Genomic DNA, 15,053 nt, shown 5'->3' on the forward strand with positions numbered 1-15,053 from the left:
AGAAAATTGGAAAGTAGTTATTTATAAGGTTATAATAATATTTTACCACTTCAAACAGAGGGTATAAAATTAGACAAATTATATGGAATTCCAAATAAAAGATTGTTAAAGGCAATGACATTGACAGAAAATGACACACTCAACACATTTTCATTCCTGGTGAACAAGAGCTTTATCATTTTATGATAATGATAAAATGATTTTAATGTTTCAATGTGACAAACATATATTTTATTAATTTAATAACCAAAAAAAAAAGGCCAAACTGTACAAGATTGTCTATTCAGAGATAACTAATTACGACCGTTGTGTTATTTTTTTCAACAGCGCATATAAATATTCAACACTTGATATATGCTACATAGATTGCAGCTAAGGGGACAGAATTTACTTGTTTTTGGTTTACAACATCTATATTATGCCCAATTCAAAGCATCAAGTCATTGCTTACAAATAAATTAACTATTTTAGAATCACTTTCCTCTTTTGGCTGACTTTGTTAAAATAACAGGGGCAATGAATTTCAAAGTTTTTTTGTCAGATGTGTGGGTTAAGTGCATTCCTGTATTCTTGCAGTCCTTTCAGCATTGACCCATTACCATGAACATCATGGTAAACACATGCACAGTCAATGCACAATACGTCTGAGCTTTAGTGTATGGTTTGTTTTTAAACTTCTGTAAATATTAAAAGGGCAGACATTACATGAGCAGTCAAAGGCATTTTACACAGTATTCATTATAGTGGTCAAGCTTATGATAATACAACTTCCCTCCCACACACTCACAAACGAAAAACAAGGGCATAGAGCAACTATGGGATTGCGGTACCTCAGGTTATTCAGAGCAGGCCCTGAAAAGAAAAGTATAAAGTTAATGAAAAACACAAGGAACCCCCTTGCCAGAACGTACATTGGCAAAATCTCTTCGTATCTTTAGTTACGGTATAGCCATAGCTCATTAATATTCTCTTTTTCCATTAAAGATACACAACTAGATTGATTGAACCTACACTATTTCTTAAAGTTGAAACAAGGTAGACCTTGTTTCAAAAACATCAACATACTGTATGCTCTCATGCATTCAATTCGGATGTACTGTAACTAAATACACTGTAACTGGATCTGCAAACAAATTTGTTTATGCATGCATGCAAACGTTTCACTGAGATTTGGTGCTATTCAAAAAAAAAAAAAAAAAAATCCTTTTGGCCCCATCCACAAGATTAGTCAATGGACATATGAAAAAATCTAATTAAAATATTGTAGCGTTTCACAGTTTGAAAGCAGATACGTATTGAAGACACAATACATTTGAGTGTGTTTGTTCCCATACAAATCTGCGAAAGTGTTTGCTCTGCCAGCAGTGTCTTTTGTGAAACGTTTCTCCATTTCAAAACAGACTCAAATATCATCATTTTTTCGTTAGCCTTGCCCACTGTTCATAAAGGGACTGGTTAGACGGCCACAACATGGCTCAATTGTCTTTCTATTCTTTCGAATTTGAGCAGAAATGTTTGTTTGAGGGAGTGGCTGCTGTATGTCAGGTCCAAAGACTGAAGAAAAATGTAAAGAAAAAGCAAGCATGAAGACCTCGGTACATGCTAACATTGGTAGTGGATGTGTTGGTGCTGGTGAATTTTGCCGTCCACATGCGAGTGGGTGTGTGTGTGAATGTCTGAGTAGATCTTTGGATAGACTTTGGGAGCAGCTTGGGCCAGCAGAAGCTGTTGTTGCTGTTGCTGAGCCAAATACTCCTCGTAGGTGATGGAGCCGATGCAGTCTTTATCAGCAGCTGCGAGCGCCCGGTCTCTCTGGGCTGGCCGGGGGCCGTTGGGTAAGGACTGGGCTGAGATTATGGCTCCTGACGAACAGTGCTTTCTGGACTGGCAGAACCAGAGCAGGACGGTGCCCAGAATAAAGACCACTCCTGCAGGGATGCCGATGATGACGGGCCAGGGAAGACTGGGAGGCAGAACCGACGGGATTGGAGAGAATGGCGGCTTTGGGTCTGGATGAAGACATGAGATGGAAAAAACACAAAATAAAAAACAGCAAAACTGACAGTATCATTCAAATATAGTATTCAAGTATCAGTGCCTTGTCTACACCTGGTACTAAGCACTTTCATCAATCTGATCACAAGGCCAGTATCACATGATCACGATGACATGATTGAATGACTTGAGGAAGAGTATCAGAAGAGACATTTAGGCTAGAAATCAAACCAAACATTAACATATTTAATAAAATTAATGATGAATCAAAATAAAGTATGTCTTTAATAATAATATTTTTATTAACAATATTCAATAATATGCATTCATATAAATCTACTAATATTAATAATGAAAACTATATATATATATATATATATATATATAATATTTTTTTGTAAGAAATTAAAACTTTTATTTAGCAAGGATTAAAATAATCAAAAGTTACAGTAAAAACCTTTAAAAAACTTACAAAAGATTTCTAATCGAATCTAATTCAAATAAATGTTGTTCTTATTTAGATATTCTCTATTAATCAAAAAATCCTAAAAAAAAACATTCAATGTTTTCTCCAAAATCTGAAGCTGGACAGCTTTTTTCAATAATAAAAGTTTCATAAGCAGCAAATCAGCATATTAGAATGATTTCTGAAGGATCATATGTGACATTGAAGACTCAAAGGAATAACTATATTAAAACAGAAAAGAGCACCTATCATGGATTTTTGACTTTGGACTATAGCTCTAAGGGAATGAAAACATCCTGCAAAGATTTATACCTGAAAGTGCACCGTATATTAAGTTATTGTCTTTCAAAAGTGAGAGTCGACTCTGAGTCTATGAAATTAATTGTTTTTGAAACGAGTCATTAGCTGTTTCGTCGTGACGTAGATACAAAACATTAGCTCATTGGCCACTCCCAACAACTGCGCGTGCAGACGGGAGTGTAAACTTGAATATGATGTAGTGTTGGGCGATATGCTCCATTTTCATATCGTCCTATCGTCAGCCTGTGAGATTGGCGATACACGATATTATTGTGAGGGGGCGGGGCTAACTTATTTGATTATTGATTATTTAGCTTACTCATTAATTTGCTTGTTTTATTAGCCTACTTCGTTTTATATACGAGAATCTTTTTTCTATTTTGCTAGCAAAGGTGGAGTGTTTATTAATAGGATCAGGTTATTTCCAGGTATAGTGAGGTAAAAAAAAGATCCTAATCCCTTTGTTTGTCAACGGGAAATTTACGGACACATTAGCCTATCCTCATGCCGTTACATGCAGCATTTTGACTAGGGCCTATTTCTGCACGAGATGAAAACACGTTTTAATAATTTCTTGGGTCAGAAAGAGTCGGAGTTTGCGATATGTGTCCCCCTACCAGTGCGCTCTCTGTCTGGATGCACTTCACATGCGCACATCAGTAAGCACGAAGTACGTGGGTTAATGTGTTTTAAATGCCGGGAGAAACCAGAGCAAGGGACAAATGTCTAGCTGAGTGGATCGGTTTATACTTATACTTATGACTTGACTCTGATAAAGGAAAACAGGTTAATGCGTTTACATGACCACATGCATTGTCAAGTTTATTCAACATAATCGGGTTAAGAACGTCGTCGCATGTAAACGCGCTGAATCTCTGAAAGTAAAAACGGACTGCTTTCGCCATCTGCATTAACGCCGCGTTCCCTCAGAGACGACGATGATAGCGGTAACTATAATACTATTTTAGTGATATTATTATTAATACTATTTAGTAATTGTATTGTTTTTAGTGTTAGTGTCATTAAACGTTTTGTTAATGTGTTACGGAAACAAATACTGACGAACAATTTTTTCATCTTGGATCTGTAGGAAATTGAATTTTGTGTCTGTTAAAACGAGCACACTTGATAATTTGTGAATGGATCACCTTGCAATTAAATTTTGATGTGAGATTTTTTAGTCTGTTTTAAAAACATTCTCTTAGAGGAGTCCTCATTAGTGCGTGTCGGTGTTGTTGCAATTGTTATGAGGATTGCAATTGTTATGAGGATTGCAATTGTTATGAGGATGATTGTAAATTTAGGCAAGGCAAGTTAAGTGTAGTTCCTAATATTAATTTAATAACAATACTAGCTTTATAATAATAATAATAGGCCTAATAATAATTATTTAATACATTATGGTAAAACGAGCCAATTATCGTATTGATATCGTCAAAGGCATCTGCCATCGTCTCAGACTATCGTCGATACACGATACTATCGGCTATCGGCACAACCCTAATATGATGTAAATACTTTTGCATTGCCCAGGGACGAGCATGTGAAGAATCAGTGGTTAGAGTTCATATTTGCAACGATACCACAACAGTATAGCCCGAACTTTGTGTTCTCATCCTTTTAATGACGAATCATTCAAAAACATAAATGAATTCAACCGCAAGCCGGTTGTTCCCGAAGGAGGGCTCAGTATCCAGTGTATATGGATAAGGTTCGTCCTCCTCCGAATCACAATCTGTAAGTAATATTAATAATGTTTGCTGTTGTTTTCTGTAGCATGTACAATATAGTTATATTCTGTTGTGTGTGTTTTGTACACTCCGCGCAGCTTCTAAGCGGGGTAAAGTTAGTTTTGTTTTTGATATTCACCAGACATTCACTGAAAAATGGCAATTACCTCCTAAACAACTTAGCCAAATATGACTTTGCTCTATATAACAATTTCACTGCCCCTCAAAATCCGCCACAATGTGAGTTTCGCCGGGAAAGCTTGCTCTAGACGGAGACGCGAGTAAGGGACCGTTTGTTCATACACTGATACAACACTTGACAAGCTATAATCCATTAATGGAGATGGGTGTTCCGTTTCCAACAATCTCTGCCTACGGTTTACAAATAACAACTGACTGGGTCATTTGACCAAACGCCGCAGATTCGCGTAACTCAAAGGAGGTGTTTGGGAAAATGAATCGTCGAACGAATCATTTGGGAGTCGTTGAGCAAATCAGTTAAAAATAAATGCATATTATAAGACAAATAAAGTGTTTTTTATCCTTGGATGCATGTTAAACTGTTTTTGGGAACTCCAAAAACAAAAATAGGAACATTTCAAATGCTATGATAGGGGCTCTTTAAAATATGAATATACTTTATTTCACAATTTTACTGTTTTTACTGTATTTATGATTAAATAAATGATGACTTGGCAAGTGTAAGAGACTTTAAAAAAATATATGAATGTTTTTTTTCAGGCGTTTTTTGCAACTGTATACAGTAGTAAAACAATAGCATGAATGATATTATAAATGGAGCAGAAGTGTGAGAAACTGACCGGGCAGCACAGTCAGGAAGGCACTGCGGAAGCTGTAGCCCATGGTATTGGCCCCCAGGCAGATGTACATGCCAGCGTCCTCCTCTTTGGCTCGAGTGATAAGTAGCTTGTTCAAATAGGATCCGTCTGGTCGTGACCACACTTCACCCGTGGGCAACACAACGAAGCGATGGTCTCCGACCTCAATAGTGGAGTTGTACTTGGTCTCGCCGCCTGGTTCGACCCTCTTCAACCATTGGATAACCGGCTTCACGTCACTACGTACTTTGCACTGGAAGGACGTGGTGCCACCGTAGTCTACTGTAGTATTTACTGGATGAGTGCCCGTCAAGATGGGCTTGGAATTTGTGCGCTCTATAATGAAATAAGGGAAGATTTTATTTTATAATCAGTATTTAACACAATTGTGGGTTTATGCTGTTCAGATTGGTCTTTCTGTGTTCTGTTCTAAAAATAGTTTCATGCAATTTCGAGTAAGGAAAAAAATGTCACATATGACTCTACCGAGAGCAAGATTGATAAACTTACACTGTTAGGATGTGGTTGTAAAGTCAGCAGAGCAGACATAGCAAATGAATCTGGAGCAAATAGCAATTGAACTGGATAAAATCTTTCTTTTCAGTCTTTACCAAACCAAACCACACACTCAAACGGAAACTGAACCTTGAATACTGATAGTATTTGTGAGGCCATAATATAGATAGAATATAATATAGAATTCAAAACTATAATAAAATAATAAAAATGCATTCCTAATGATAAGCCATTCATTTATTGAGACAGTATGGCTGGTGCTGCAGCATTACTGCTGCTAATAAAGAATGCTTCTCTTGTTTACTAGGAATGATTAAATATTTTTTCCCAACACCAAACTCTTTGCCAAGACAGCTGTTAAACCACCCTGAACAGCATCCAGCTATGAATGAAGTAATGTTAAACTGTTGCTGCGTGTTCATTCTTTCAGTCTACACTATATAAGTGAGTCATCAAAAGCTCCATCAAATTCCAGGAGAACATCACAGAGACGAGGTGAATGACTCACGGATGACTTCCACTTTATATGTGGCGTTGATCTCCCCAGCGCGGTTGGACACGTGACAGGTGTATTTGCCGCTGTGTTCAGGCGTGAGGTTCTTCAGGCTGAGAGTCCACTTCTTCTTGCGGCCCTCGCCCACCTCTCCAGGCGTCAGAGGCCTGCTGTCCTTCATCCAGATGATGTCGGGTCTGGGGTTCCCGCTCGCGGTGCACTTCAGCCTTACTGAGCTCCCCACCGGACGCGCAATCACGCGCTTTCTCATTTTGGCTGGCTGTGTGAAGCGGGGCCGCACTATAGAAAGAAAATAAAAAAGCAAAGATAAGGATGGACAGAACAATTCTTTTTTGGACTACAGTTACTTACAGTTTTTCTCGATTGTTTACACACATTTTCTGGTACTTGAGACACAATGACCACAACATGTAACTCATTCACCAACCCCCTGAACCAATTATACTGAACTACAAGCACAATTCCTGCTTTACACTCAAATTGCAGTTCTAAAACACACTTTTTTCAAAACACTACACACAATTCTCTGCATTTGGCACAATTTCCATGTAGAAAATCTCTTGTTTTCATGAGGAATACACTGCCATTCAAATATTCACACTGACTCGTCACATGGGCAAACACATTTCACACAGTTTTACAATTAGCGATCAGAGCTTTGGCATAAAATACCAAAACCAAAGAGAGGATGCAGCATAGATATTTTTTATTTCTTTTTTTACTGTAACAGCATAAGAAATTCTGTTGTTTTGTATGTAGACCACTGTATGTGCAACTTTGTGTTGGTTGAGGTGTACAAAATGTGGGATCTGTGTATCTCCCATTGATTTTGTGGGAAAAATAAAATATATTTGTTACCGTGTATTTGTGTGTTCTGTGTATAAAAAACAATATTCTCAAATATTTTACAACACAGTTATGTATGTAATATCTGTAGTAAGTGTAACACTGAACAAAAAGGCCTAAGTCATTACAGTTTTTCTCAATTGTTTACACACAAATTCTGGTACTTGAGACACAATGACCACAACATGTAACTCATTCACCAACCCCCTGAACAAATTCTGCTGAACTACAAGCACAAATCCTGCTTTACACTCAAATTGCAGTTCTTAAACCCACTTTTTTCAAAACACTACACACAAATTTTCTGCATTTGGCACAATTTTCATGCAGAAAATCTCTTGTTTTCACAAGGAACACAATGCCATTCAAATATTCACACTGACTCGTCACATGGGCAAACACCCGTCACACAGTTTTACAATTAGCAATCAGAGCTTTAGCATAAAATACCAAAACCGAAGAGAGGATGCAGCATATATATATATATATATATATATATATATATATATATATATTTTTTTTTTTTTTTTTTACTGTAACAGCATAATCATTTTTTTCTGTTGTTTTGTAGACCACTGCATGTACAACTTTGTGTTGGTTGGGGTGTATGAAATGTATCTCCCTATCTATCTCCCATTGTTTTTGTGGGAAAAATAAAATATATTTGTTACCGTGTATTTGTGTGTTTTGGGTATAAAAACAATAGGCTATTCAGAAATAATTTACAACACACTTATGTATGTAATGTCTGTAGTAAGTGTAACACTGAACAAAAAAAGGCCCAAGTCATTATGATGAATGGAGAAGAAGTGTTTTCCATTGATCGTATGTGTTTTACATTGAGCACATCAGAGTTCAACTGGTTCTTATAAATGTCTATTCATATGATGGTTTGTGTGTGTCATTTGAAAACAAAATAACATTTTGAGAATATATAACACTGTTTTGAATGTAAAGTTTCATTTTGCACAAGAATTGAGGGGTTTTGCCGATTGTGTGGTTTTATATTTGTGTGTTGAGTTCTGAGAGTATGAGGCATGCTTGCAGGAAATGTGTGTGAACAATCGAGAAAAACTGTAATTTCTCAAAGCTTGTTTCTGTGTCGTTTTTAATTTATTTTATTTTATATAAGATTATAAACTATTTAGTATTTACAATGGTATTTTAACGTTATGAATATGAAAATGTATGCTTTTATGCTTAATTAGAAGACAGCAATTTTTACCGGAATACAGTTAGAAATGCTAAAATGATTCTAAAAATATTTTTCATTTAGAATAATAATAGTTTAAAACACTCAAAATATTGGCATGGAAACATAATAGCAATGAGAATTTGGGGGAATAAAAATTCTTATTACAAGGCAAAAATTCTTATTACAAAAAAGGATATTAAAGGAATAATTCACTTCTCAAGTTGTTTCAAACCTGTATGAATTTCATTGTTCTGCTGAATATAAAGGAAGATATTTTGAGGAATGTTGGTAACCTGACAAGTTGATGGACCTCATTGACTTCCATAGTAGGAAAAAAAATACTATGGAAGTCAATGGGGTCCATTAAATGTTTGGTTATCAAGATTCTTCAATATTTCTTCCTTTGTGTTCAGCAGAAAAAAGAAATTCATTCATTTTTTAAAACAACTTAAGCGTGAGTTAATGATGACACAATTGAAGTGAATTAATCCTTTAATATCCATCTTTATGTTCTTTCCACTTTTTGGGGGGTAAAAAATATTACCCATTTTTATGACATTTGTCCAATTTAGATTTTAGAAATCGATTACCTAACAAAAATCATGCATAATGCTTTTCCACACTTAAGAACTTAAATAAATACAGAAAAATAAATATTTATAAATATAAAATTATAAAATGTATAAATATAAAATTTATAAATATTTATCATCAGAATTTACACAACATTACAAAGAAAACAAAGCGTAAAAGAGCAGACATGAAGTTCTTGTGTGGGCAAATTTACTGAGCAATGCACCACACCATGAATGCAATCAGACAAAGCAATCAGCAGCTCCTCTGTAGTTTCACTCTATAGTTCCCTGCTGACTGTTACTGCTCACAGTAGACTCTGAATAAACACCACAAAAGCAAATACAACAGTGAACTAAGCATCTCCCGCTAGCTGCCATCAAAACTGCTACACTCCACAGTACAAAAACAAGCAGGTCAGGCACTCTTTGAACACTGCCGAGTTTAGCGCTGCTCCAATATCAAATCAGATGCCGGCCGTCAGAGGGGAATGGAATGCTTCCCCCCTCACACTTCACATAAATAGCCTGCTCTCTGGCTCGTCAAACGCAATTACCAAAGCAAACACTGGGCTCCAGAGGTAGGAGTGTCTGACTTCTGACCTATAATGCTGCCTGAATCATCATCATACACTGTTCGTTTGTTGGCCTTCCGACTGAGCCTGTTTTTTTTTTGTTTTTTTTTATCCCCCGATGGAGTTTGGGTTTGGGCACACTTAATATTCAATTGAATTGATCTGCCTGCCCGACACCGTTGTATGAGAACTTTGCTGAGCTGAATGATGACGTCACAGTTTTCTCCAGAAGAGCTATATAGATAAATAAATAAACTAAATTAGTAACTTTTTTACAACAGAATGAACCATCACTGAACATACTTAACCTGGACTATGACACAATTTTCTTCTATATCTGCTGTACAGCCAAAATAAACTTTGTTGCATTATTTTCATGTTAGCACTGAAAAACTGCTTTTGAAACAATCTGTATTGTAAAAATGGTAAACCTTTACAATAAGGTTCATTAGTTAACATTAGTTAATGTATTTACTAACATGAACTGACAATGAGTAATATATTTGTTACAGTTTTATTAATCTTTGTTAATGTTGGTTAATAAAAATACAGCTGCTTCTTCATGTTAGTTCATAGTGCATTAACTAATGTTAACAACCTTTGATTTTAATAACGTTATTATTATTATTAACTAGGGCTGTCAAACGATTAATCACGATTAATCACATCCAAAATAAAAGTTTGCGTTTACATAATATATGTGGGTGCACTGTGTATAATTAATTAATATATATATATATATATATATATATATATATATATATATATATATATATATATATAAATACACACACATGCTTGTATATATTTAAGAAAATTTTGATGTATATACTGTATATAGATTTATATATAATTTATATTATATATAAATATAAATATTTTATATATGAATAATATTTTTTCTTAAATATACCTGCATTTGTGTGTATTTATATATATACAAAATAATTATACACCGTGCACCCACATATATTATGTAAATACGAACTTTTATTTGGGATGTGATTAATCGCGATTAATCGTTTGACAGCCATATTAACTAAGATTAATAAATGCTGAAGAAATACTGTTCATTCTTAGTTCATGCAAACTAAGGTAGTTAAATAATGTTAACTAATGAACCTAAAGTAAAGTATTATTGTGAAGTGTTTTATACAAATAAAGGTGACATGATTTGACTCCTGGGAGTAGTGGGCCAGGGGATATAGTGTGCGGATTGTCCATTTTCAGACCACAGGGCAACCTGTCAGTATGGGAAGATTCAGCCACATGTGTGCCGGCCTGGAGACAGGGTTTTGAAGGGGAAATACAGGGGTGACAGACTGTACATGCTGTCCAAACACTCTGTGACAGGCTCAGTTTCCATTCAGTTGGTCACGATTTTCCATAGGGCCACACATCAAACCTGGATCACTGATGGTCTTCCAGCACACATGCAAGAATACTGTGCAAGAATATGAGACTTTTCTTTATTCTCATGCATTCGAGTACTACAGTAATAACAGTAACAACATATAGTAGCAAATAGTCTATAGTAACAACAGTGCTACAACAGTGGCAAGAAAATGTCACCGCTACTATAGACCTTATTCAGAGCAGTGCCATGACAGGTATGAAAGTGAGGCTGTGAGGGATAGACTTACCGTGTTTCCAATGGCATCCGCTGTAAAAAGCTGAATAAAGCGGCTAGATTACTTACAATTTTACACAGCTTACATTGTCGGGAGTTTTTTGTCAACTGACATTTCTTTGAAAGATATTTTTCCATTGTTTCATGAGCAGAACAATCCGAGAACACATTAAACAACAGTACAGCCCATTCAAGAGATGCAAGTCTATCCCTCACAGCCTCCCTTTCATTCTCATTAAAAATCAAAGATGGCCCTGCCGTGAATAAGGCGTATACTACAAGAAAATATTGATGCTACAAAAGCGGCAAAGCAACAATACTACAACAAAACGTCAGCGCTGGAAAGCTACAAGAAAATGCACCACTACTAAACTACAAGAAAACAACAGCTGACAATGTTGGGAAAGTTCACTTTCTACAAGAACTAGTTCAATGTTCAGTTCACAAATTTGAAAATAAACTAGTTCAGTTCATAGTTCATACCAAGCATGCCGCACAAGTACGTTAAGGTACTCAGTACGTTCAATTCACATTCGACCAAAATATGAACTATCATTCATGAACACGTTCAAGCACAACACTGGCAGCTGATATGCTACAAGAAAATGTCACCGCCACTAAACAAAAAAAAAAACAAAAAAAAAAAATTGTCAGTGCTGCTATGCTACAATAAAATGTCACTGCTATACTACAAGACAATGCCAGTGACATTTTTTGACATTTTCAAAGACTTTTGGAAATAGAACAGCTAAGCCCATTTACAATATCAAAATATTTCAAAGTTATAGTTTTTTTATGTTCTTCTTTAAATGTGTAATACGATGTAAAACAAAAAGTTGCAATTCATAAAAAGCAGCTTACGAAACATCTTGGCAGCTGTAGTGCATATTTTCAGTTACTTTCTGGGCAGCAATTATAAATACCAGGAATGAAGGAGATCAAAGAGGATTAGAGGACTGTAGCACCTTACCCAGTTTTCCTGTCAGGTCAGTGGAGTACTCGGTTTCACCAGCTGGTCTAGCACCTTCCCTCCCAGCACTGGAGTCATCTAGAGAGAGAAAAAGAGAGAGAGAGAATTGAGCACAAATATGTGTAGCAATCTCAGAGTTTATTCTCATATTCATTGAATTATCAATCAGATTACTGCATGCAAAAGTAGACATGGCCATCGCACTGCAGGCATGCAGTCTTGCTGAACATGCTTAAGGAAGGCTCTTGTGAAACGCTGTGAAACCTGGGGTGGCAAGAAACATCAGTACTCAAGGGGGTGATATAGTTTCCTTCAGATGTTTCTGTCATTAATCTGGATGTGTTCTTATTCAAGTTAACTAGCTATAAACAAGTCGACAAGATTCTTTTCAAACCGCTGACATTTCAGAGTACAGCACAGCATCATGTACACACACAGTATGTAGATGTATAAAGTATGTTTTGGGCCTAAAGGTGCCAAAATTCACAAATGTGCTTGTTTATAGCTCTCCATGAAAAAAAAGGAAATAAAGTAAAATAAAAAACAAAAGGAGATTTTTTTAAACTTTGTTAAATAATACATACAATTTGTTTTAACAAACCCTATCATATACCCCCAGAACACTTCGAATATACAGCATGAATAGCATGGGATAATTCAGTGAAAAATCTTAATGCTGGTCGCTATTCAATGCCATTATATGGACGAGTGCAAGAAGGCCATATGGCATTAGAACACCACCAGGGTGAGTAAATGAAGACTCAATTTTCATTTTAGGATAAACTATCCCTTTAAATTCCCTTCTCATCTGAGAAGATGTTCAAAATTCAAGGCAAAAATCTAAAGTCACGTGTGGTGAAGAGTGAAAACTATGGAAGGAAATCTGTGGCCCTTCTGCTCTAGTTACAGCCCCAGCTCATCCGTTCACCACATGACTGGTATTTTCAGGCCTGTCATCTCTTTGAAGCTGTTGGGGTGGGGGTGGGGGGTGGGGGGGGGGGGGTTATGGTGTATGGGGGTAGGGGTGTAACACTCCTGAAGGAGAGGTTCCAGTCTGGGCAAAGGGGAACAGCTCATTGCTGGGCAAACGGCTTAATTACTATAGCTCTTACCCTCAAGTATGGTCACTCTACACATAGCTCATGTCTTTTGTTCATGTCGGGCTAATGCTCATTGCAACCATTGCACACACATTTTCATTGGCACCTTAACATCGTTTTCAGGATTACTCTTAGGTTTGTCATTTTAATACAATTCATAAATGTACTTTGCGTGTTAAAAACTGCTTCAGAACTTCCATGACATATATAGCGCACTGTGAGCTCATAAACCATGCACACATACTTCAAGACTTCCCAATGCCTATAAAGGTGTCTGAGGAAAAAACTAGCTTGATTCATGCAAAGTCAACAAAACTTGAGGGTTGTCAGGTTTCTAAACCAAACAAACTCCTGTTTTCCTTTAATTAAGGCGAAGTGACACCGTTGCGTGCCACCTTTCACACGTTGACCATCTAGGCGTGTTCATAATTTTGAACAAGCTCAATATGACTGAGATGTTTGCATAACCCTTCAGTATGTTTGCTTTCATGTCTGCAGTGGAGACGGCAGTAGAAAACTGTCTTTTTCTGCAGGAAATCTGAGCGTAGGGCTCTGCTCCACTGGGTTTTCACCAGGTTTGGCCTTCTAGATGTAATGTTCATTGGTGAGGTTGCAGAGCAGGTACCCTCTTTTGCTCTCTGGCAAGAGTTTCTGTGGACTTTGGCAAGACCTGGTAGTCCCTCGCCAAGCATGAAACATCCAACTTGTCTGTACCATGTCTTTCAGGGGTAGCAAAACCCCACTGGTGTGCAAGATTTATTGCAATTGCATGTTCGTTTTATGACCTCCAGTCCTGTCAAAAAATAAGAATCGTTTCATCGATGAACAGTCACTACGCTTTTCTCGAAGCAAAGCAGCCACCTTTGCTCAAAGCAAAACAGTGTTCCTGAACACAACATGCTAATTATGCTGTCATCCACTATGTCTTTGGTGAAGTCCGCAATGAAACCAGAGAGGGTTTGGAGACAACCCTCATGAGTGAAATCTTGAAAGGAGAGACAATATGGGGTGCTAGCTGTTAGCCTTTACCTTGGCTTTGATTTACTGAATTCCAGCACTGGCTTATGGAAACCATTACCAACTCTACTGCTACACAGCTCTATATTAACAGCCAGCTCTAAACTGTGAAAATTTATGGGCCGTGGTCACAGCAGAGACGTTACTACATTACTGACTACAGACTAACCCGAGAATGAATAACACTAAGAAGTTGACAGATTAACTGCCTGCCAAGCATATTTATGTTCGATCTCACCAATGTATCTTTTGGAAACTACGTATTTGGGGGTAGAAGAACCTCGTTTGTGGATGTTTCACAATACGAAACACTGTGACCTGGCTCAAACGTTTTTATATCAAGCTGTTTTTATATCAGTGAACCTATTGAATTCTGGCTACATTATCTTGAGATTAACTTTTTCATTTGAACATCACAAACAGCTTGATGTTAAAGCCACTGTATTATGGCTGTGGCATCTATGAACACCAAATCACGATTGACTACATTTCCGTTTTTTATTACACATGTGTTTTATTTTAAATGATTCATTATTCCAATAGACACTAAAAAGCTAGCTAGAAAACCCAACCCACCTTACCCAACTTTCTCAAACTAATATTTTAATTTATTGGTCACATATAGCATGTTTGCATAACCCTTCTGCTTTCATGTCTGCAGTGGAGACGGCAGTAGAAAACTGTCTTTTTCTACAATAGTAAAATGTGTTAAAAGAATTATATAACAGCATCTGAAGAGTTCCCAGAAGGTACAAAGACTTGTTCCAGCGGCTTCAATGTTGACCTGT

General features: G+C 36.6%; 1 protein-coding gene across 1 annotated transcript in view; it reads right to left on the bottom strand.

Annotated features, from left to right (window-relative positions):
• Positions 1-1,458: 1,458 nt before the first annotated feature.
• The window catches only part of fgfrl1a (fibroblast growth factor receptor like 1a), a 72,529-nt gene continuing 58,934 nt past the window's right edge, over positions 1,459-15,053 (bottom strand). The window contains exons 4-7 of the mRNA XM_039665559.2: positions 12,149-12,226; positions 6,355-6,639; positions 5,313-5,666; positions 1,459-2,009 (exon numbers count right to left, since the gene is read on the bottom strand). Coding sequence (XP_039521493.2) covers positions 1,603-2,009; positions 5,313-5,666; positions 6,355-6,639; positions 12,149-12,226 — 1,124 coding nt within the window. The 3' untranslated portion in view covers positions 1,459-1,602. The remainder of the gene's footprint in view (positions 2,010-5,312; positions 5,667-6,354; positions 6,640-12,148; positions 12,227-15,053) is intronic.

This window comes from Pimephales promelas, chromosome 9 (assembly GCF_988280905.1).
Source record: "Pimephales promelas chromosome 9, fPimPro1.hap1.1, whole genome shotgun sequence".
Lineage (NCBI taxonomy): Eukaryota > Metazoa > Chordata > Actinopteri > Cypriniformes > Leuciscidae > Pimephales > Pimephales promelas.